This window comes from Heteronotia binoei, chromosome 2, assembly GCF_032191835.1.
Source record: "Heteronotia binoei isolate CCM8104 ecotype False Entrance Well chromosome 2, APGP_CSIRO_Hbin_v1, whole genome shotgun sequence".
NCBI classification, from domain to species: domain Eukaryota; kingdom Metazoa; phylum Chordata; class Lepidosauria; order Squamata; family Gekkonidae; genus Heteronotia; species Heteronotia binoei.
In genome coordinates, this window is record NC_083224.1 from 2,946,665 (window position 1) to 2,971,606 (window position 24,942).

The following is a 24,942-nucleotide window of genomic DNA, read 5'->3' on the forward strand; positions in this document are numbered from 1 at the left end:
TCGACTTCAGCCACAGCAAGTCACGACTGGTTCAGGTAGGGTTGCCAAGTCCAATTTAAGAAATATCTGGGGACTTTGGGGTTGGAGCCAGGAGACTTTGGGGGTGGAGCCAGGAGACATTAGGGGTAAAGCCAGGAGACTTTGGGGGTGGAGCCAGGAGACATTAGGGGTGGAGCCAAGATCAAGGCTGTGACAAGCATCATTGAACTCCAAAGGGAGTTCTGGCCATCACATTTAAAGGGACGGCACACCTTTTTCAATGCCTTCCTTCCATAGGAAATAATGAAGGATAGGGGCACCTTCTTTTAGGGCTCATAGAATTGGACCCCCTGGTCCAATCGTTTTGAAACTTGGGGGGTATTTTGGGGAGAGGCACTAGATGCTATACTGAAAATGTGGTGCCTCTACCCCCAAAAAACAGCCCCCCCCAGAGCCCCAGATACCCACGCATCAATTCTCCATGATTTTCTATGGGAATAAATCACCATAGGGAATAAGAGTTCCCAGAAGACATTTCCCTCCCTCCCCCCACCCCCCCGCTTTCTGACGACCCTGAAGCGGGGGGAGGGCCTCCAAACCGGGGGATCCCCTGCCCCTACCTGGAGATTGGCAACCCTAGGTTCAAGCCGGCCACTAGAATAAATGCTCCAATGTCCACAATGAGCTGAATTTTCCAGTTGCGCCATTTGCAAGAAGGAGAATCTGGGAGCCAATTCAGAGCAGCCGGTATGGGCTTGACCCCATCTTAGGTGGACTGGCTGACTCTAGGGGTGGCCAAACTTGCTTAACCTGAGAACTGCACAGAATAAACATCAGACATTTGACATGAACAAATATTACACACACATCTTTATGAAAACTCGTAATACCTTCCTTGCACAGAATAACAAAATACATATGTGTGCACTAACATGACCATGACCATGTTAGAAGGAGACTTTTTAAAGAAAAAAAGGTGGGAATAACAGTCCCCATAAGACCAGCAAAGGGAAGACTTGAGAGTAAGTCTTGATTAAGTTCCTTCTTGACCTCCGGGAGCCGCATAATATGTGTGAAAGAGCCACAGTTTGGCCACCCCTTCTCTAGAGGAAGATCCTTTTTATACAACAACAAACAATCCTATACAGGTCTTGAATGGCAAGAAGGCAGGTGTTACTTTCGCCTGCTGAAGGAGGAGGAAGAGATTGGATTTATACCCCGCCCTTCACTGGGAGTCTCAGAACGGCTCACAATCTCTTTCCCCTTCCTCTCCCCACAACAGACACCCTGTGAGGCAGGTGGGGCTGAGAGAGCTCTGAGAGAAACTGCTCTTGAGAGGAACAGCTCTGAGCGATCTTGTGACTGACTGGAGGTCACACCAGCAGCTTCATATAGAGGAGTGGGGATTCAAACCCGCTTCTCCCCAATTAGAGTCCGCACACTCCTAACGACAACACCAAACTGGCTTTCGGCTCTCAGGTAAGTGGAGCTTAGGGAAGGCTCTCAGCGGAGTATAATGCTATAAAGTTCCCCCCACCAAGGCAGCCATTTTCTCCAGGGAAACTAATCTCTGAAATCTACAGATTTTGGGAAAACTCCAGCTTCCAACTGGAGGTTAGGCACCCTAGCCAGCTGGATCCAATCCAGGCTAAGGACAGCACATGTGGGAAGAACAGACTAGTAGGAATATAAAGAACATAAGAGAAGCCCTGTTGGGTCAGGCCAATGGCCCCTCCTGTCCAACCCTCTGTGTCACATAACAACATAAGAGAAGCCATGCTGGATCTGGCCAGTGGCCCATCCAGTCCAACAATCTGTGTCACATAAGAACATAAGAGAAGCTCTGTTGGATCAGGCCAATGGCCCCTCCAGTCCAACACTTTGAGTCACATAAGAACATAAGAGAAGCCCTGTTGGATCAGGCCAGTGACACCTCCAGTCCAACACTCTGTGTTACATAAGAACGTAAGAGAAGCCCTGTTGGATCAGGCCAATGGCCCCTCCAGTCCAACACTCTGTGTCACATAAGAACATAAGAGAAGCCCTGTTGGATCAGGCCAGTGGCCCATCCAGTCCAACACTCTGTGTCACATAAGAACATAAGAGAAGCCCTGTTGGATCAGGCCAGTGGCCCTTCCAGTCCAACACTGTGTGTCACAGAAGAACATAAGAGAAGCCCTGTTGGATCAGGCCAGTGGCCCTTCCAGTCCAACACTCTGTGTCACATAAGAACATAAGAGAAGCCCTGTTGGATCAGGCCACTGGCCCATCCAGTCCAACACTCTCTGTCACATAAGAACATAAGAGAAGCCCTGTTGGATCAGGCCAGTGGCCCTTCCAGTCCAACACTGTGTGTCACATAAGAACATAAGAGAAGCCCTGTTGGATCAGGCCAGTGGCCCCTCCAGTCCAACACTCTGTGTCACATAAGAACATAAGGGAAGCCCTGTTGGATCAGGCCAGTGGCCCCTCCAGTCCAACACTCTGTGTCACATAAGAACATAAGGGAAGCCCTGTTGGATCAGGCCAGTGGCCCCTCCAGTCCAACACTCTGTGTCACATAAGAACATAAGGGAAGCCCTGTTGGATCAGGCCAGTGGCCCCTCCAGTCCAACACTCTGTGTCACATAAGAACATAAGGGAAGCCCTGTTGGATCAGGCCAGTGGCCCCTCCAGTCCAACACTCTGTGTCACATAAGAACACAAGAGAAGCCCTGTTGGATCAGGCCAATGGCCCATCCAGTCCAACACTCTGTGTTACATAAGAACATAAGAGAAGCAATGTCCAACACTCTGTGTCACATAAGAGAAGCCCTGTAGGATCAGGCCAATGCCCCATCCAGTCCAACACTCTGAGTCACATAAGAACATAAGAGAAGCCCTGTTGAATCAGGCCAATGGCTCCTCCAGTCCAACACTCTGTGTCACATAAGAAAATAAGAGAAGCCATGTTGGATCAGGCTAGTGGCCCCTCCAGTCCAACACTCTGTGTCACAGAAGAACATAAGAGAAGCCCTGTTGGATCAGGCCAATGGATCAGACCAATGTTGGATCAGGCCAATGGCCCATCCAGTCCAACACTCTGTATCACATAAGAACATAAGATAAGCCCTGTTGGATCAGGCCAATGGATCAGACCAATGTTGGATCAGGCCAGTGGCCCCTCAGTCCAACACTCTGTGTCACATAAGAACATAAGATAAGCCCTGTTGGATCAGGCCAATGGCCCCTCCAGTCCAACACTCTGTCTCAAAACAAAAACAAACAGGTGTCATCAGGAGGTCCACCAGCGGGGCCAGGACACTAGAAGCCCTCCCACTGTTGCCCCCTTCCAAGCACCAAGAAAACACAGCATCACTGCCCTAGCCATAAGAGAAACCATGCTAGATAAGGCCAATGGCTCATCCAGTCGAACACTCTGTGTCACACAGTGGCCAAAACCTAGGTGCCATCAGGAGGTCCACCAGCAGGGTCATAACTCCAGAAGGCCTCCCAATGTTGCCCCCCCCAAGCACCAAGAAGACAGAAGGTTACTGCCCCAGACATAAGAGCATCAGAGAAACCATGTTGAATCAGGCCACTGGCCCCTCCAGTTCAACACTCTTGTCATACAGTGGCCAAAACCCAGGGGCCATCAGGAGGTCCAGTACCCGGCCAGAACTCCAGAATCCCTCCCACTCTTGGCCCCCAAATTCCAAGGAAGAGAGCATCACTGCTAGACAGACTGCCTCCCTTTTTCTTTGTTGACTTTCTTGGGGAGTTGTGACCCATTTTAACCTTCTCTTCCAAGAATTGATTTCCCCCCCTTCCCCCATGGCTGCCCCATTTGGGTTATAGCCTTTCTTGCACAGGAAAGATGATGTTTCTCTAAGTTTATGGCTCCATCAGAAATTCTCCGGGAAGCTGAAGGCTCCAGGCTGGATTTTTTTCATGTCCCCTTTTTACGGAGGTGTCTGGCAGCAGAGAAGTGGGGGAGAAGGGGGGGGGGAATGGCTCAAAAGCTTCGTTATCACCTTAGCCTCATTATACACAGAGTAAATTGCTTTTGTTTGAAGCGGCATAATGGTCAAAAAGAGTGACTGCGTGGGAATGACATTTTCACACACCCTATTTCTTTTCCGCTGCAGCTTTGCATATTAAGTTTGCTCTGCCAGAACAATGTGGGGGGGCAGTAGCCAGAAAAGCCCCCCCTACCCCACCCCCCCAAAGAAATCCAACAGCCGTCCAAGAGCCAGTTTGGTGTAGCGGTTAAGTGTGCGGACTCTTATCTGGGAGAACCGGGTTTGATTCCCCACTCCTCCACTTGCACCTGCTGGAATGGCCTTGGGTCTGCCATAGCTCTGGCAGAGGTTGTCCTTGAAAGGGCAGCTGCTGTGAGAGCCCTCTCCAGCCCCACCCACCTCACAAGGTGTCTGTTGTGGGGGAGGAAGGGAAAGGAGATTGTGAGCCGCTCTGAGACTCTTCGGAGTGGAGGGCGGGATATAAATCCAATATCTTCATCTACCTCACAGGGTGTCTGTTGTGGGGGAGGAAGGGAAAGGAGATTGTGAGCCGCTCTGAGACTCTTCGGAGTGGAGGGAGGGATATAAATCCAATATCTTCATCTACCTCACAGGGTGTCTGTTGTGGGGGAGGAAGGGAAAGGAGATTGTGAGCCGGTCTGAGACTCTTCGGAGTGAAGGGCGGGATATAAATCGAATATCTTCTCTCTTGGGTACCTCCCTGGTGGCAGGAACAGGGAGGCTAGAGAGATGGGGTAACGTTGCCACTCGGGAAAGAAGGGTCCTGTTCTTGGATCTTCCGCATTCTGCTGTGACTTGGATTTTAGGGTTGCCAGCTTCCAGGTGGGAAAGGGGAAGAGCTGTGTTACCACGCAGAAAGCCTAAGAAATACTTCTTAAAGTTATAGACCAGCGGCGGCCAAACTGTGGCTCAGGAGCCATACGTGGCTCTCTCACACGTCTTGTGCGGCTCTCAAAGAGAAGTAGAACAGTTGGAGTCCAGCAACAGGCCATATTTCAACAATCTAAACCATCACGACAGAAATTTTTTAGATAATTTGGCTAAAAGATGCCAATTTAATCTGTAAACCAGTGGACAAGGGAGGAGCTATAGCTCTCCAAGATAGGGATTATTTCGGAGGAACAGAAAGACAATTATTGGATGATACCAATTATCCGGTTTTACCATCGGATTCCACAATCAGGTTTTCAAAAGTGGTAAATCCAGTCTTGACAGAAGCTAGAGAAATGAGATACATTTCACAGATGGTATACGAATTTCTCCACAATTTCTCCTCGGGTTCCCATTTTTTATACTCTTCCCAAAGTTCACAAAAAAAGGTTGCCCCACCCTGAGAAGGCCTTTGTGTCAGGAGTTGGATCATTGTTGGATCGATTATCTCAGTTTGTAGATTTCTTTTGAGAGTCTCTGTACAAGACTGGGCCTCTGTTAACTATGGAGGCCCAGATAGCAGCCACTGCCAAGTCCGCATTCTTCCATCTTAGGCGGGCTAGACAGCTGGCTCCCTTCCTGGAACGCGACGATCTAGCAACGGTGATCCATGCTATGGTCACCTCGAGGCTGGACTACTGCAATGCCCTCTACGTGGGGCTGCCCCTGTGTCGAACCCGGAAATTGCAGCTGGTGCAGAACGCCGCCGCCCGGTTGTTATTGGGGCTCCCAAGGTGGGAGCACATTCAGCCAGGACTTCGGGCGCTGCACTGGCTGCCAATATCCTACCGAGTTCGGTACAAGGTGCTGGTTATTACCTTTAAAGCCCTATATGGTCTAGGACCTGCCTACCTGAGGGACCGTCTCTCCCCGCATGTTCCCCAGAGAGCACTGAGATCGGGATCTCAAAATCTTTTGGTTGTCCCCGGGCCAAAGGAAGCCCGCTTGAAGATCACAAGGGACCGGGCCTTCTCTGTAATGGCTCCATTTTGGTGGAACCAGCTGCCGGAGGAGGTAAGGGCCCTGCGGGATCTCACCCAATTCCGCAGGGCCTGTAAGACAGTCCTCTTCCGGCTGGCCCACAACTAACGGCCCTGTATACCGACTACTGAATACTGTATACTGAATTTGTATCTGAAGCTGAATAGAGTGTAGCTCCACGACCGCTGTCTGTTTTAATGATGTATAGTTATAACAAATGTTGATTTTAATTATATATTATGAAATGTTAATTTTAAAGTGTAATTTTATATTTTTATGTTAGTTTTATATATGTTGTAAGCCGCCCTGAGCCACTTGGTGGGAAGGGCGGGATATAAATCCCAGATAAATAAATAAATAAATAAATAAATAAATAAATAAACAAACAAATAAATAAATAAATTCCTAGTTTTATAAAAGACACTTCCAATTGTGTGGCTAAGGTAGAAGGGGTTAAGGTATCCGCAAATGCCCTTTTACTGACAAGTTGGCTGGCAGCTTGGAGAACACATTTAAAGTTAAAGTTGCTTTCTTTCAACTTCTCCTTCCCTCCCCCCTCCCCCAGTAGCTATTTCCCTTCCTTCCTCCCTCCCTCCCTCCCTCACAGCTCTCAAACATCTGACGTTTATTCTATGTGGCTCTTGCAGCATACAAGTTTGGTCACCCCTGCTATAACATCCACAAACACAAAGCTTAGCAAAGATACCTTTAACACATCATGTCCGCGCAAGCCCATCGCAGCTCGGACAGAGCTCTGCATTCCCCACCCAGCCTCCCCAAGAAGGCTGTGAGCCTCAGAAGCAAAGGAACTCTGTTCTCCCGGAGCTGTTGTGATCCAGTTGAAGACCCATTCGCCAGCTTTAGTGCAAACCTAATCAGTGCATGTAAAAGTATTCAGGGACAAGGTGGGACTTAGCGGTTACCCAGCATACCTCCTGGAGCTGCAGCTTACCTAACTCTTGGCCGGTTGCTCCCCAGTCTTTAAAATCATCTGGCAACAGTGTGATTACACAGCTTTGTGGGAGGTGTGCTTCACACCCAGGGGATGGTTAACCAGCAGATAACTGGGCTTGATTTCAAGGAATCATAGAGTTGGAAAGGACCTCCAGGGTCATCTAGTCCAACCCCTGCACAATGCAAGAAAATCACAAATTTGTTGTTGTTCAGTCGCACAGTCGAGTCCGACTCTGCGACCTCATGGACCAAGTCACGCCAGGCTCTCCTGTCTTCCACCATCCTCCGAAGTCTGCTCAAATTCGTGTTTGTTACATCAGTAACACTGTCCAGCCATCTCATCTTTTGCTGTCCCCTTCTTCTTTTGCCTTCTGTCTTTCCTAGCATCAGGGTCTTCTCCAGGGAGTGCTCCCTTCTCATTTGGTGGCCAAAATATTTGAGCTTCAGCATCCGATCTTCCAGGGAACAGTCTGCATTGATTTCCCTTAGGACTGATTGATTTGATCTTCTTGCAGTCCAAGGGACTCTCAAGAGTCTTTTCCAGCACCACATCTCAAAAGCATCTATTCTTCTGCGCTTGGCCTTCCTTATGGTCCAGCTCTCACAGCCGGACAAAAACTCACAAATACCTCCCCCTAAAGTCACAGGATCGTCATCGCTGTCAGATGGCCATCTAGCCTCTCTTCAAAAAACTCCAAGGAAGGAGAGCCCACCACCTCCCGAGGAAGCCCGTTCCACTGAGAACGCTTTAACTGTCAGGAAGTTCTTCCTAATGTTGAGCCGGAAACTCTTCTGATGTAACTTCAACCTGTTGGTTCTGGTCCTACCTTCTGGGGCCACACAAAAAAATTCCACACCATCTTCTATAGGACAGACCTTCAAGTACCTGAAGATGGTGATCCTATCACCTCTCAGCCGCCTCCTCTCCAGGCTAAACGTCCCCAGCTCCTTCAACCTTTCCTCATAGGACTTGGTCTCCAGACCCCTCGCCATCTTCGTCGCCCTCCTCTGGACCCGTTCCAGCTTGTCTAGATCCTTCTTAAAATGTGGTGCCCAAAACTGAACACAAGACTCCATGGGAGGTCTCACCAGAGCAGAGCAAAGTGATGCCATCCCACCACGTGATCTGTACACTATACTTCTGTGGATAGAGCCCAAAATTGCATTTGACTTTTTAGCCACCACATCACACTGTTGACTCATGTTCAGCACATGATCCACGAAGACCCCGAGATCCTTTTCGCACATACTACTGCTAGTAGTATGTGGTTTTATTGTTTCAGGAAAGGTTCTACCTCCTCTTCTTGAAGATGCACATTTTGTCATGAAATTCAGCTTAGCTGGACTTCCGGTTTGATTGGAGCTGTGCACGGGCAATCTTAGGCTGCTAAGGAATTACTCTCCCACAATTAGCCGCAAGCGGAGTTGAGATTGCAGTTCTATACCTAACTTCATAATGTAATATAACACTGTGTATTTTTTAAAGTATCCCCATAGGCCGACCTGATACGTCAAGCTCAGCTGTAAATCCTCTTCAACAGAGGTTTACTTTCTCACTGCAATTTTCCTTTTGCTCAGTTATTTTCAGCCCAATTAACTGCTTTCTGTGTCCCCCCCCCCCCAGTCTCTCTTGTTTTCTTGTATTCCTGAATCAATTGTAAATTATCAGCTCTTGGGGGCACACAGGGAATCAAATTTGCTTTTCTCTTCGCAACGAGCCAAAGTTCGTGCTTGGGATTTTATTGTTTGTAATTGTAACAGCCTGATTACAAAATAATTGCAGAGGAAGCCGAAGGAACAGAGGTGCTTTTAGAGACACAGAAACCACAACGGTATGTTGTCCAAACCGGAGGCAGTTGGCATTTTAAAGGGTTTTTTTTCCCCTATTGCCAAGTATTCTGCCAGAAAATGATGGAAATACAGAAAACAGTGGGATGGGGTGGGTTTTTTCTGTAAAAATGGGAGAAAAGAATGAAAGATAAGAACAGAAGAGAAGCCATGTTGGATCAGGCCAATGGCCCAACCAGTCGAACACTCTGTGTCACACAGTGGCCAAAAAAACCCCAAGCGCCAACAGGAGGTCCATCAGTGGGGCCAGGACACTAAAAGCCCTCCCACTGTTGCCCCCCCCCCCAAGCACCAAGAAGACAGGGCATCACAGCCCCAGACAGAGAGTTCCAACAATATGCTGTGGCTAATAGCCACTGATGGACCTCTGCTCCATATAAGAACATAAGAGAAGCCATGTTGGATCAGGCCAATGGCCCATCCAGTCCAACATTCTGTGTCACACAGTGGCCAAAAGACCCAGGGGCCATCAAGACATCCATCCTTGGGACCAGGGCACTAGAAGCCCTCTTACTGTTGCCACCCCACCCCCCAACACCCAGAATACAGAGCATCACTGCCCCAGACAGAGAGCTCCAACAATACGCTGTGGCTAATATCCACTGATGGATCTTTGCTACATAATGTTGATCCAATCCCCTCTTCAAGTTGTCTATGCTTGCAGCCGCCGGCACCTCCTGTGGCAGTGAACTCCATGTGTTAATCACCCTTTGGGTGAAGGACTTCCTTTTATCCGTTCTAACCCGACTGCTCAGCAATTTCATTGAATATCCACGAGTTCTTGTATTGTGAGAAAGGGAGAAAAAGTACTTCTTTATCTACCTTCTCTATCCCGGTCGACGTTTCTCCAAGCTAAAGAGCCCCACGCGCTTTAACCTTTCTTCACAGCGAGTGTTCCAACCCTTTAATCATCCTAGTTGATCATCCTAGTTTAATCATTCTAGAAGATGGCATCTCCAGACTCAACAGTAAGGAGGGGACCACCAGTGGGGTTGGATCCTGCACGTCTGTTCAGTTAACAATTGTTTTACCTCAGTTTCACCTCCCTCCCAGGGTTATGTTGTGAGGATAAAATGGAGGAGAGAACGATGTAAGCCCCTCTGGAGTGAAAGGCAGGATACAAATCAAGTAAATAAAATAAAGGTGGGCAGATGGATGGAGAGTAGGAGGGAAGGCAGGGTGGTCTAGTCCAAGGGCCAGGGGGCTGAATCAGGCCCCCGGAGGGCTCCTCTCAGGCCCCCAAGCAACTGGCTGTCTGCTTCCTTCTCCCTCTCTCTTGGTTCCTTCTGCATCACAGCTTGCTTTGCCAGGTTTCCTCAATCACACAGCAGTGAGCAAAAGCCTCTATTTTCTCCATAGGCTGGGGCTCCTGAGGGAGGAGCCAGAGCTTGCTTTGCCAGGCCTCTCAATCCCACAGTAGAGCTACTGAGGCAAGCCTCTCTTCCTTCTGTTGGTTGAGGCTCCCTCACTTCTGGTCCCCCTGGGGAAGGAAGGAAGGAAAGAGCCAGAGCTTCCTTTGCCCAGTTCCCTTGATCCCATGGCAGAAATCCAAAGAAAGCACCTTTAAGACCAATGAGTGCTAATGATTTAAATGTGTTTTAAATTGTTTTTTAAAAAAACTGTGTTTGTCTGTGTCCTTTATAAAGTTTATATCTCTGCTACCTGATCTTAAATAGGAACACACATGGCCTGGCCGGATACGGCCCGGCCCAAGGTCTTATTTATGTCAGATCCGGCCCTCATCACAAATGAGAAGATATTGGATTTATATCCCGCCCTCCACTCCAAAGAGTCTCAGAGCGGCTCACAATCTCCTTTCCCTTCCTCCCCCACAACAGACACCCTGTGAGGTAGATGAAGATATTGGATTTATATCCCGCCCTCCACTCCAAAGAGTCTCAGAGCGGCTCACAATCTCCTTTCCCTTCCTCCCCCACAACAGACACCCTGTGAGGTTGATGAAGATATTGGATTTATATCCCGCCCTCCACTCTGAAGAGTCTCAGAGCGGCTCACAATCTCCTTTCCCTTCCATCCCCCACACAACAGAAACCCTGTGAGGTTGATGAAGATATTGGATTTATATCCCGCCCTCCACTCCGGAGAGTCTCAGAGCGGCTCACAATCTCCTTTCCCTTCCTCCCCCACAACAGACACCTTGTGAGGTAGATGAAGATATTGGATTTATATCTCACCCTCCATTCCAGAGAGTCTCAGAGCGGCTCACAATCGCCTTTCCCTTCCATCCCCCCCACAACAGACACCCTGGAGGGCTCTCACAGCAGCTGCCCTTTCAAGGACAACCTCTGCCAGAGCTACGGCTGACCCAAGGCCATTCCAGCAGGTGCAAGTGGAGGAGTGGGGAATCAAACCGGGGTCTCCCAGATAAGAAAGCGATGGCTGATCCAAGGCCATTCCAGCAGGTGCAAGTGGAGGAGTGGGGAATCAAACCAGGTTCTCCCAGACAAGAGTCCGCACACTTAACCACTACACCAAACTGGCTCTCCACACCAAACTGGCTCTCCAAACTAAGTTTGACGCCCTTGGTCTAGCCCCTGCTTCTCACCTCTCAGTAGCGAAACGGATCGATCCTTGGAAGGGAGACCCCAAGGGAGACTCTGCAGAGGAAGGCAAGGCAGCAACTCACCTCTGCTTCTCCCTTATCTTGAAAGCCCCTTGCTGGGATCACCACAAGTCAGCTGTGACTGGACACACACACACAGATGGATGGAGGAGATAACACCCCCCCCCCCCCAACGCTGGAGAGGAATGTTCCCATTAGCAAAGCTGCCAGAAGTGAAGCACACAAGTGGGTTATTTCCGCAGACTGCAGCGTTGGCCTTTGTGCGCATCTCCGGCTTACAGGAGTCTGCAAAGTATCCGAGACATCCTCACAGCGCAGTTGCTGAAGAAAAGCCTGGAAAAGCCCCCCTCCCCCCCCTCCCCCACTTCTCCCTGGGATACTGACAAACAGAAAGACTTTTGATGCTCGAAAGTCTCTTTTATTCCGTGACAAAGGACAACGCGGCTCCAAAAACCCGGCCTGTTCCTGCTCCACCTCAGGGCTATAAACTTCCAACCCTCTAATCGATATATACGATGCGGGCGAGCGTCACCTTTATGCTAAAGCCATTAATGGAACCAGACACCCGGAAAGGAAGTCAGAGCGAGGCCTGCACTGTCCAGAAATCAAATGAAGAAGAGGAAAAGGCCACGCGCGGCTTCTTTTGCCTTCCCTCTAAAGCCGCCCCCCTCCTTTCAGACTCCACCTGGACGTCGCCAGCATCTTCTCTGAGCCTCCCCCCCCTTTTCTCTTCCCTGCAGTGTTTTAGTTGCACCCAGCGCATCATTGGGATGCCAAGGAATGGGGAACTGCCCCGCCTCTAATCCACACCGTGGTCATTTGGGGAAGCCTACGCGGGGCTGGAGTACAAAAAGGTCTCTCTCCTTCGGTCAGCAGCAGGCCGACTGCAAAACCCAAGCTGTCTCTCCCCCCCATCTGCCCCCCCCCCCCGCTCAAAATCCAAGCCCTCATCTTTTTGCCTTCAGCAGCTAACAGAAGACGGTGATTCTTGGGATTGCACAATTCCCAAACCAAAGTCCCAGGGCTGTCTTTCGCCCAGCGCCAACAAGTCCCGTTCCGCTCCAATTTCCAGAACTGCACGCCGTTTAAACAATTGGTTCTGCGACGCAATTAACGAAGAGCAGGAAGTTGGCAGAGTTTGGGGGCAGCGCATTCGCGTCGTGAACGGCGCCAACGTTCTCTTCAAACCTCCCGACATTTGCAATACCAGCAGCCACACCCTTCTTCCCTAGCCCTTCTCCCCTGCCTACCTGAGGGACTGTCTCTCCCCACATGTTCCCCAGAGAGTACTGAGATCAGGAACTCAAAATCTCCTTGTTGTCCCCGGGCCAAAGGAAGCCCGTTTGAAATCTACTAGGGATAGGGCCTTCTCCGTAATGGCCCCTTCCTGGTGGAACCAGCTGCCGGAAGAGGTAAGGGCCCTGCAGGATCTCGCTCAATTCCGCAGGGCCTGTAAGACAGTTCTCTTCCGGCTGGCTTACAACTAACCGGCACTTGAAACTTGAAACTGAGTGTAGTTTTTATAAGATTGCTGTATGTTTTTAATGTTTTAACTATGTAAACTGTGTGAAATGTTTAAATTTTTAACTATGTAAACTGTGTGAAATGTTTAAATTTTATATTCTTATGTTAGATTTTATATGCTGTAAGCCACCCTGAGCCACCTGGTGGGAAGGGCGGGATACAAATTACAAATAAATTAAACTAAACTAAACTAAACTGGCCATTCCTAAAGCAAAGTTTTGGAGCTCCACCTCTTGAGTTCTTGGAACTGGCGAAGCAGTAGGGGGGAAGCCGGAGCTGGTGCATGGCATGCCCAAAAGAAGCAAGGCAGGGCCTGGAAGCGCTCAAGAGGCCCACAGGCCTGCCTGTCCCTACAACCTTCACAATGCCACGGTCACAATCTTTGGCAGAACAGGGCCCCAAGGGACCAGGCACCCGGGGATGCAGTTGGCACAGCACAAAAGTGGCAGAGCTGACTTTCGCCAGCAGGAGCAGTGCCGGGAAGCAGCGGAGAGCCCCAATAATGCCACATGGCCAAGTCCCTTCCTTTGGCTCCCGGCACGAGCTCCCTGCGTCTCCCCCTCCCTGGGCCGCGGCCCCACCGACTCCTCTCCGCAGGCTCTGAAGGACGCCCGTCCGTCCTCTCTGCTTCACTGCAGCTCCTCCAGCAGGCGCCGCACGTTGTCCGTGAACTCGTCCCGCTTCTTCCCCATCCCGCTCAGCCTCACCGCGTGCAGGCTCGGGTGGGGGGGCTCGTAGGCCGGGGGGCACCAGACCTCACTGAGGAACAGCCACACGGCGTCGGGGTCCATCTGCATCAAGTGGAGGAACACACTGCGGAGACACAAAGAGGGCACAAGTTGAGTGAAAGGACTGGGGGCTCCGGGGGCGGGGGCGGAAGAAGAAGGAGGAGGAAGACAAAAAGGAGAAGATGATGATGATATTGGATTTATACCCCGCCCTCCACTCCGAATCTCAAAGTCTCAGAGCAGCTTACAATCTCCTATATCTTCTCCCTCACAACAGACACCCTGTAAGGTAGATGGGGCTGAGAGAGCGCTGACAGAAGCTGCCCTTTCAAGGACAACTCCTACGAGAGCTCTGGCTGACCCAAGGCCATTCCAGCAGCTGCAAGTGGAGGAGTGGGGGATCAAACCCAGTTCTCCCAGATAAGAGTCGGTGCACTTAACCACTACTCCAAACTGCCTCTCAGGAGACAGACACCCTGTAAAGTGAGTGGGGCTGAGAGAGCTCTGAAAGAAGCTGCCCTTTCAAGGACAACTCCTAGGAGAGCTCTGGCTGACCCAAGGCCATTCCAGCAGGTGCAAGTGGAGGAGTGGGGAATCAAACCCGGTTCTCCCAGATAAGAGTCCGCACACTTAACCACTACTCCAAACTGGCTCTCAGGAGACAGACACCCTGTGAGGTGGGTGGGGCTGAGAGAGCTCTGACAGAAGCTGCCCTCTCAAGGACAACTCCTACAGGAGCTATAGCTGACCCAAGGTCATTCCAGCAGGTGCAAGTGGAGGAGTGGGGAATCAAGCCCGGTTCTCCCAGAGAAGAGTCCACGCACTTAACTACTACACCAAACTGGCTCCACTCAGCTCCCCAAAGAGCTCATATCACTTCTTCAGGCCTTGTCATTTGGAGGTTACTTGGGAGTAAGTATTGGAGTAGGGGGGAAGATGACCAGCGTTCCTGGCCAGCAAACATTTAGGCGAATGTCTGCTCAGACCGCATGTGATAATTCTTGCCTTGGCTTGCCCCCTTCTGAGTAATGTGTGCCTTTAAATCAAACTACTTTTTCTTGTTCTTGTCAATAGTGGTTTCCTTCTTTTTACTGATCGGGCGACCGGGGGATTCTCATACTACCCTGGAAATGGTTCCCTGACACTCCTGTACAGCTGGATCAATGCGAGCAGATGTTCATTCATACGAGTTGCTTTGCGATCCATACTTTTGATCCTTGACAACTGGGGGGGGGGGGGAGGGGGGGGGGTGACTGACAGCCCGCACTGCCTTGCAGTTTCAAGCATTTGAGATCGGAAGAAAAGTCCTGATGGACTGGAGCAGGGGTCCACATTGCCCAGCCTCCAGTTTCACACACTGGTCCACCAGTTCCTCTGGAGGGCCAACAACAGGGCAGGGCCGAGGTCTTCATAAGAACATCAGAAGATCTCTGCTGGATCAGACCAGTGAGGGTCCATCTAGCCCAGCCTCCTGCCTCACACAGTGGCCAGCCAGTTCCTCAGCAGGGCCAACAACAGGGCAGAGAGGCTGAGACCTTCCCCTGAGAAGAACATCACAAGAGCCCTGCAGGGTCAGACCAGTGAGGGTCCCTCTAGTCCAGCCTTCTGTCTCACACAGGGGCCAGCCAGTTCCTCTGGAGGGGCAACAACAGGGCAGAGAGGCAGAGGCCTTCATAAGAACATCAGAAGAGCCCTGCCGAGTCAGATCAGGGAGGGTCCACCCAGTCCAGACTCCTGTCTCTCACAGTGGCCAACCAGTTCCTCTGGAGGGCAGAGAGGCAGAGGCCTTCATAAGGACATCAGAAGAGCCCTGCTGGGTCAGACCGGGGAGGGTCCACCCAGTCCAGCCTCCTGTCTCACACAGGGGCCAACCAGTTCCTCTGGAGGGCCAAGAACAGGGCAGAGAGGCAGAGGCCTTCATAAGAACATCAGAAGAGCCCTGCCGGGTCAGATCAGGGAGGGTCCACCCAGTCCAGACTCCTGTCTCTCACAGTGGCCAACCAGTTCCTCTGGACGGCCAAAAACAGGGCAGAGAGGCAGAGGCCTTCATAAGAACATCAGAAGAGCCCTGCTGGGTCAGACCAGGGAGGGTCCATCTAGTCCAGCCTCCTGTCTCACACAGTGGCCAACCAGTTCCTCTGGAGGGCCAACAACAGGGCAGAGAGGCCGAGGCCTTCATAAGAACATCAGAAGAGCCCTGCTGGGTCAGACCAGGGAGGGTCCCTCTAGTCTAGCCTCCTGTCTCACACAGTGGCCAACCAGCTCCTCTGGAGGGCCAACAACAGGGCAGAGAGGGCGAGGTCTTCCCCTGAGAAGAACATCAGAAGAGCCCTGCTGGGTCAGACCAGGGAAGGTCCATCTAGTCCAGCCTCCTGTCTCACACAGTGGCCAACCAGTTCCTCTGGAGGGCCAACAACAGGGCAGAGAGGCTGAGGCCTTCCCCTGAGAAGAGCATCGGAAGAGCCCTGCTGGGTCAAACCAGGGAGGGTCCATCTAGTCCAGCCTCCTGTCTCATACAGTGGCCAGCCAGGTCCTAGGGAAAGCCAACAACAGGGCAGAGAGGCCGAGGCCTTCATGAGAACATCAGAAGAGCCCTGCTGGATCAGACCAGGGAGGGTCCATCTAGTCCAGCCTCCTGTCGCACACAGGGGCCACCCAGTTCCTCTGCAGGGCCAACAACAGGGCAGAGAGGCTGAGGCCTTCCCCTGAGAAGAACATCGGAAGAGCCCTGCTGGGTCAGACCAGGGAGGGTCCACCTAGTCCAGCCTCCTGTCTCACACAGTGGCCAACCAGTTCCTCTGGAGGGCCAACAACAGGGCAGAGAGGCTGAGGCCTTCCCCTGAGAAGAGCATCGGAAGAGCCCTGCTGGGTCAGACCAGGGAGGGTCCATCTAGTCCAGCCTCCTGTCTCATACAGTGGCCAGCCAGGTCCTAGGGAAAGCCAACAACAGGGCAGAGAGGCCGAGGCCTTCATGAGAACATCAGAAGAGCCCTGCTGGATCAGACCAGGGAGGGTCCATCTAGTCCAGCCTCCTGTCTCACACAGGGGCTAGCCAGTTCCTAGGGAAAGCCAACAACAGAGCAGAGAGGCTGAGGCCTTCCCCTGAGAAGAGCATCAGAAGAGCCCTGCTGGGTCAGACCAGGGAGGGTCCACCTAGTCCAGCCTCCTGTCTCACACAGTGGCCAACCAGGTCCTCTGGATGGCCAGCAACAGGGCAGAGCGGCCGAGGCCTTCACCTGTTGCTGCCTCTTGGCTCTGGGATTGACTGCCCCAAATGTTGAGGTTTCCTTCAGTCACTATGGGTCAACCAATTCATTCCTACCTCCAGGAAAAGAATATCTAAAATCAACATCAACTGTAAATACAGGATCACTAAGGCAGTTTGTGTTTTGGTCGCAGAGGCTTCTGGTGTGAATTGCTTTCATTTACTGGGAGGGTTTCTGATGCCCTAGGAAAAAGCAGCCCGTCCTAAAGCTAGACACCAACACTTCCTGTTTTAAACCACTCCTATCCAAACATGCCACATGCTGCAAAGAACTCTGCTTCGTTTGTTTTCACGCAAAGCTGCAGAACTGGAGATTACGTTGCTTACAGCTGTGCAAATAAGAGGCTGGTTTCTGGCAGAATTGTTAGTGTATCATCGTATCTAATTCTGAACATGGCCAAAAATCTACATAATCACCCCCCCCATACAGGGAAGATCTGTGTTTCTACAAACTTGGGAAAGGCTGCAAATACAGAAAGGTTGGGGAAACGTGGGGAAGAGGGAAGTCTGAAAAGACTGGGGGTGGGGGGAGGGGACAGATGCGGGGGGAAACCTGAAAAGAGAGAATGTGAGTGCCAATGTGGCGGGAAAGAGCTTTCCTCCCCAGCCATTTTCACAACTCCCCAGCTAGTAGGGCTGAATTCTGAATCCTCAGCACCTGCAGCTCTGTTTGTATTTCTGCAGAATTTTGTTTCCTAAGCTGTTCCATTAAAAGCGGGAAGCCCAGAGAGCAACAGCCTTAAAACTGCAGGACTAGGTTGGGGGGGGGGGGGGGAGGCAGAAGCAGAAAATAATGATGAAGATGATGATGATATTGAATTACTATCCCGCCCTCCACTTCAAATCTCACAATCTCCTTTCCCTTCCTCCCCCACAACAGACACCCTGGGAGGTGGGTGAGGCTGGAGAGGGCTCTCACAGCAGCTGCCCTTTCAAGGACTACCTCTGCCAGAGCTATGGCTGACCCAAGGCCATTCCAGCAGGTGCAAGTGGAGGAGTGGGGAATCAAACCTGGTTCTCCCAGATAAGAGAGCTATGGCTGACCCAAGGCCATTCCAGCAGCTGCAAGTGGAGGAGTGGGAATCAAACCCGCTTCTCCCAGATAAGAGTCCGCGCACATAACCACTACACCAAACTGGCTCTCACAGAAGCTGCCCTTTCAAGGACAGTGTGAGGGCTATGGCTGACCCAAGGCCATTCCAGCAGCTGCAAGTGGAGGAGTGGGGAATCCAACCCTGTTCTCCCAGATAAGAGAGCTCTGGCTGACCCAAGGCCATTCCAGCAGCTGCAAGTGGAGGAGTGGGGAATCCAACCCGGTTCTCCCAGATAAGAGAGCTCTGGCTGACCCAAGGCCATTCCAGCAGCTGCAAGTGGAGGAGTGGGGAATCCAACCCTGTTCTCCCAGATAAGAGAGCTCTGGCTGACCCAAGGCCATTCCAGCAGCTGCAAGTGGAGGAGTGGGGAATCAAACTCAGTTCTCCCAGATAAGAGAGCTATGGCTGACCCAAAGCCATTCCAGCAGCTGCAGGTGGAGGAGTGGGGAATCAAACCCGGTTCTCCCAGGTAAGAGAGCTATGGCTGACCCAAGGCCATTCCAGCAGCTGCAAGTGGAGGAGTGGGGAATCAAACCCGGTTCTCCCAGATTAGAGAGCTCTGGCTGACCCAAGGCCATTCCAGCAGCTGCAAGTGGAGGAGGGGGGAATCAAACCCGGTTCTCCCACATAACAGACCTCTGGCTGACCCAAGGCCATTCCAGCAGCTGCAAGTGGAGGAGTGGGGAATCAAACCCGGTTCTCCCAGATAAGAATCCGCGTGCTTAAGCACTACACCAAACCTGCTCACCACGCTTGAGTAAAGGGCAAGGGATAAATCCAATCTCCTCTTCTCCTTCTCTCTTCAGAATTCCTCTCTCACTCCACACAGAAAAGCAACTTGACTTTCTGTGCTTTTCAAAAAACTTTCTCCTGGGCAAGTTTCCAAGCAAGCTCCGTTTCCATGGCAAAAGATCTTGCGTTCGGGAGGGGGCGTTTAATGCAGCTGCCCTGTTGATACCGGTGTTTGCTTTGTTAAGTGCAACTTATTGAATTCTTCTACTGAATCAGACCCTCCATCCGTCAAGGCCAGTCTTGTCTACTCAGACCGGCAGCAGCTCTCCAGGGCCCCAGGGAGAGAGAGGCCTTTCACATCACCTACCGCTGAAGACTGAACCTGACACGCCTTCTTTTGTGTGCCAGACAGATGCTCTGCCACTGAGCCACAGCCCCTCTCCACCAAGTTCTTCCCTCTCCCGTGTCCTTAAGGGCAGATAGGCTCTCTGGCCAGTCTGTCCCCAGGACAGCCTGCGCCTCACTGGCACTGCAGAATGGTATTGGATTTCTATTCCGCCCTCCACTCCGAAGAGTCTCAGAGCGGCTCACAATCTCCTTTACCTTCCTCCCCCACAACAGACACCCTGTGAGGTGGGTGGGGCTGGAGAGGGCTCTCACAGCAGCTGCCCTTTCAAGGACAACCTCTGCCAGAGCTATGGCGGACCCAAGGCCATGCTAGCAGGTGCAAGTGGAGAAATGGGGAGTCAAACCCGGTTCTCCCAGATAAGAGTCTGCACACTTAACCATTACACCAAACTGGCTCTCCTTGTGATGTGGGGCCCAGCCTTATGAAGCTGCCTTCTACTGAATCAGACCCTGGGTCCATCAAAGTCAGTCTTGTCTACTCAGACTGGCAGCGGCTCTCCAGGGTCTCAAGCTGAGGTTTTTCATGCCTACCTGCCTGGACCATTTAGTTAGAGATGCCAGTGGGGATTGAACCTGGGACCTTCTGCTTACCAAGCAGATGCTCTACCGCTGAGCCACCGTCCCTCCCACATATGAAGCTGCTTCCTACTGAATCAGACCCTGGGTCCATCAAAGTATTGTCTCCTCAGACTGGCAGCGGCTCTCCAGGGTCTCCAGCTGAGGTTTTTCATGCCTACTTGCCTGGACCCTTTTTAGTTGGAGATGCCAGTGGGGATTGAACCTGGGACCTTCTGCTTACCAATCAGATGCTCTACCACAGAGCCACTGTCCCTCCCCTAAAGGTTTTGGAAGACTCATTGTTCATATGAACATCTGAAGCTGCCTTCTACTGAATCAGACCCTGAGTCCATCAAAGTCAGTCTTGTCTACTCAGACTGGCAGCAGCTCTCCAGGGTCTCAAGCTGAGGTTTTTCACGCCTACTTGCCTGGACCCTTTTTAGTTGAAGATTCCGGGGATTGAACCTAGGACCTTCTGCTTACCAAGCAGATGCTCTACCAATGACCCACTGTCCCTCCCCAAATATATGAGCATATAAAGCTGCCTTCTACGGAATCAGACCCTTGGTCCATCAAAGTCAGTATTGTCTACTCAGACTGGCAGCAGCTCTCCAGGGTCTCAAGCTGAGGTTTTTCATGCCTACTTGCCTGGACCCTTCTTAGTTGGAGATGTGGGGGATTGAATCTGGGACCTTCTGCTTACCAAGCAGATGCTCTATCACTGAGCCACCGTCCCTCCCCTAAAGGTTTTGGGAGATCCATTGTTCATACGAACATCTGAAGCTGCCTTCTACTGAATCAGACCCTCTTTGGTCCATCAAAGTCAGTCTTGTTTACTCAGACTGGCAGCGGCTCTCCAGGGTCTCAAGCTGAGAGTTTTCATACCTACTTGCCTGGACCTTTTTTAACTGGAGATGCTGGGGATTGAACCTGGGGCCTTCTGCTTACTCCACCACTGAGCCACCGTCCCTCCCAATTAGTGGGTGAACAATCCAACGCTTGGTGAATTCTGCTTCACAACGATAGGAAGAGCCGCCATCGAAGGATCAAAAAGCAACGTCGCTATGAATGCTATGCTTGGCCGCAACAAGCCAGTTATCCCTGTGGTAACTTTCCTGACAACTTCTGCTTAAAACCCCAAAAGTCAGAAGGATCGCGAGGCCCCGCTTTCACGGTCTGCATTCATGATCTATGAACACCGTGGAGTGAGGATTGCCCCACCTTTTGTGGAGGGGGAAGAGGCTGTTGTGTTTTAAACATAGGACAGTCTTGATTCCACATACCTGTGGGCAGCTGCTTGCAACTTCCCAGGCTGCTTTGCACTGAGGTAGGGCAGGCAGGCCTCTGCCACCTGATGGAGGTCGCTCTCGTCTACAAGGGTGGAGAAGAGAACATAAGAACACAAGAGAAGCCATGTTGGATCAGGCCAGTGGCCCCTCCAGTCCAACACTCTGTGTCACATAAGAACATAAGAGAAGCCCTGCTGGATCAGGCCAGTGGCCCCTCCAGTCCAACACTCTGTGTCACATAAGAACATAAGAGAAGCCCTGTTGGATCAGGCCAGTGGCCCCTCCAGTCCAACGCTCTGTGTCACATAAGAACATAAGAGAAGCCCTGTTGGATCAGGCCAATGGTCCATCCAGTCCAACGCTCTGTGTCACATAAGAACATAAGAGAAGCCCTGCTGGATCAGGCCAGTGGCCCCTCCAGTCCAACACTCTGTGTCACATAAGAACATAAGAGAAGCCCTGCTGGATCAGGCCAGTGGCCCCTCCAGTCCAGCACTCTGTGTCACATAAGAACATAAGAGAAGCCCTGCTGGATCAGGCCAGTGGCCCCTCCAGTCCAACACTCTGTGTCACATAAGAACATAAGAGAAGCCCTGTTGGATCAGGCCAGTGGCCCCTCCAGTCCAGCACTCTGTGTCACATAAGAACATAAGAGAAGCCCTGCTGGATCAGGCCAGTGGCCCCTCCAGTCCAACACTCTGTGTCACATAAGAACATAAGAGAAGCCCTGTTGGATCAGGCCAGTGGCCCCTCCAGTCCAACGCTCTGTGTCACATAAGAACATAAGAGAAGCCCTGTTGGATCAGGCCAGTGGCCCCTCCAGTCCAACACTCTGTGTCACATAAGAACACAAGAGAAGCCCTGTTGGATCAGGCCAGTGGCCCCTCCAGTCCAACACTCTGTGTCACGTAAGAACATAAGAAAAGCCCTGTTGGATCAGGCCAGTGGCCCCTCCAGTCCAACACTCTGTGTCACATAAGAACATAAGAGAAGCCCTGCTGGATCAGGCCAATGGCCCCTCCAGTCCAACACTCTGTGTCACATAAGAACATAAGAGAAGCCCTGTTGGATCAGGCCAGTGGCCCCTCCAGTCCAACACTCTGTGTCACATAAGAACATAAGAGAAGCCCTGCTGGATCAGGCCAATGGCCCCTCCAGTCCAACACTCTGTGTCACATAAGAACATAAGAGAAGCCCTGTTGGATCAGGCCAGTGGCCCCTCCAGTCCAACACTCTGTGTCACGTAAGAACACAAGAGAAGCCCTGTTAGATCAGGCCAGTGGCCCCTCCAGTCCAACACTCTGTGTCACGTAAGAACACAAGAGAAGCCATGTTGGATCAGGCCAGTGGCCCCTCCAGTCCAACACTCTGTGTCACGTAAGAACATAAGAGAAGCCCTGTTGGATCAGGCCAGTGGCCCCTCCAGTCCAACACTCTGTGTCATGTAAGAACATAAGAGAAGCCCTGTTGGATCAGGCCAATGGCCCATCCAGTCCAACACTCTGTGTCACATAAGAACATAAGAGAAGCCCTGCTGGATCAGGCCAATGGCCCAATCAGTCCGACACTCTGTGTCACACAGTGGCCAATAGTGTGTGTGTGTATATATATATATACACACACACACATATACATACATACATACTTATATTGGAATATTTATTAATTTTTATGGTTTTATCTGTTTTAAAGTGATTCCCTTACATGTTTAAATATTGTTTAATTTATGTTGGATCTAATGCTGGAAGCCGTCCTGAGCCACTTGTGGGAAGGGCGGGATATAAATTCTAAATAAATAAATCAATAAATATACAAACACACACACACACACACACATATATATATATATATACACTGTGACTAAAAGCCACTGATGGACCTCTGCTCCATATTTTTATCTAACCCCCTCTTGAAGGTGGCTATGCTTGTGGCCGCCACCACCTCCTGTGGCAGTGAATTCCACGTTAATCACCCTTTGCGTGAAGGACTTCCTTTTATCCATTTTAACCTTTCTGCTCAGCAATTTCATTGAATGCCCACGAGTTCTTGTATTGTGAGAAAGGGAGAAAAGTACTTCTTTCTCTACATTCTCCATCCCATGCATATCTTGTAAACCTCTATGATGTCACCCCGCAGTCGATGTTTCTCCAAGCTAAAGAGCCCCAAGCGTTTTAACCTTTCTTCATAGGGAAAGTGTTCCAACCCTTTAATCATTCTAGTTGCCCTTTTCCGGGACTTTCTCCAATGCTATAATATCCTTTTTGAGGTGCGGCGACCAGAACTGAACACAGTACTCCAAATGAGACCGCACCATCGATTTATACAGGGGCATTATGATACTGGCTGATTTGTTTTCAATTCCCTTCCTAATAATTCCCAGCATGGCGTTGGCCTTTTTTATTGCAAACGCACACTGTCTTGACATTTTCAGTGAGTTATCTACCACGACCCCGAGATCTCTCTCTTGGTCAGTCTCTGCCAGTTCACACCCCATCAACTTGTATTTGTAGCTGGGATTCTTGGCCCCAATGTGCATTACTTTGCACTTGGCCACACTGAACCTTGTCCTCTCCTTGAGCCCTGCCTCAGGTGCTGCCTTGGCTTCAGAGACCGATGGGCCTCTTCCCGCATGGGCCCAGGCTGTGAGAGAGAGAAAGGCATCAGCAGCAGGCAGTTCCCCTGCCCCGCCCGCCCCATTCACACGGCCTGAGGCCATGTGGGAAGAAGCCCATCTGTCTCTGAAGCCAAGGCAGCCCTGAGGCAGGGCTCAAGGAGAGGATGAGTTTCCCACTGGACTTGGCATGGAAACGTTTTACCCACACATGTGGACATCACATGAGGTTCTAGCTCTGGATGCCGTTAGAATGACACAGAAGAGAGGAAATGCCATTAAAATGTTACGCCACTGGCACCTTCCACCCTCCCAAAGAGAGCCAGTTTGGTGTAGTGGTTAAGTGCGAGAACCGGGTTTGATTCCCCACTCCTCCACTTGCACCTGCTGGAATGGCCTTGGGTCAGCCAGAGCTCTGTTATGTGGGAGAACCGGGTTTGATTCCCCTCTCCTCCACTTGCACCTGCTGGAATGGCCTTGGGTCAGCCACAGCTCTCTTATCTGGGAGAACTGGGATTGATTCCCCACTCCTCCACTTGCAACTGCTGGAATGGCCTTGGGTCAGCCAAAGCTCTCTTATCTTGGAGAACCGGGTTTGATTCCTCACTCCTCCACTTGCAGCTGCTGGAATGGCCTTGGGTCAGCCAAAGCTCTCTTATCTGGGAGAACCGGGTTTGATTCCCCACTCCTCCACTTGCAACTGCTGGAATGGCCTTGGGTCAGCCAGAGCTATCTTATCTGGGAGAACCCGGTTTGATTTCCCACTCCTCCACTTGCACCTGCTGGAATGGCCTTGGGTCAGCCAGAGCTCTCTTATCTGGGAGAACCGGGTTTGATTCCCCACTCCTCCACTTGCAACTGCTGGAATGGCCTTGGGTCAGCCAAAGCTCTCTTATCTGGGAGAACCGGGTTTGATTCCCCACTCCTCCACTTGCAACTGCTGGAATGGCCTTGGGTCAGCCAGAGCTATCTTATCTGGGAGAACCCGGTTTGATTTCCCACTCCTCCACTTGCACCTGCTGGAATGGCCTTGGGTCAGCCAGAGCTCTCTTATCTGGGAGAACCGGGATTGATTCTCCACTCCTCCACTTGCAACTGCTGGAATGGCCTTGGGTCAGCCAAAGCTCTCTTATCTGGGAGAACCGGGTTTGATTCCCCACTCCTCCACTTGCAACTGCTGGAATGGCCTTGGGTCAGCCAGAGCTATCTTATCTGGGAGAACCCGGTTTGATTTCCCACTCCTCTACTTGCACCTGCTGGAATGGCCTTGGGTCAGCCAGAGCTCTCTTATCTGGGAGAACCGGGTTTGATTCCCCACTCCTCCACTTGTACCTGCTGGAATGGCCTTGGGTCAGCCAGAGCTCTCTTATCTGGGAGAACCGGGTTTGATTCCCCACTCCTCCACTTGCAGCTGCCGGAATGGCCTTGGGTCAGC

General features: G+C 51.3%; 1 protein-coding gene across 1 annotated transcript in view; it reads right to left on the minus strand.

Moving 5' to 3' along the window:
• Positions 1–13,451: 13,451 nt before the first annotated feature.
• Positions 13,452–24,942, minus strand: part of TTI1 (TELO2 interacting protein 1) — a 33,494-nt gene continuing 22,003 nt past the window's right edge. The window contains exons 6-7 of the mRNA XM_060263897.1: positions 20,891–20,978; positions 13,452–13,635 (exon numbers count right to left, since the gene is read on the minus strand). Coding sequence (XP_060119880.1) covers positions 13,452–13,635; positions 20,891–20,978 — 272 coding nt within the window. The remainder of the gene's footprint in view (positions 13,636–20,890; positions 20,979–24,942) is intronic.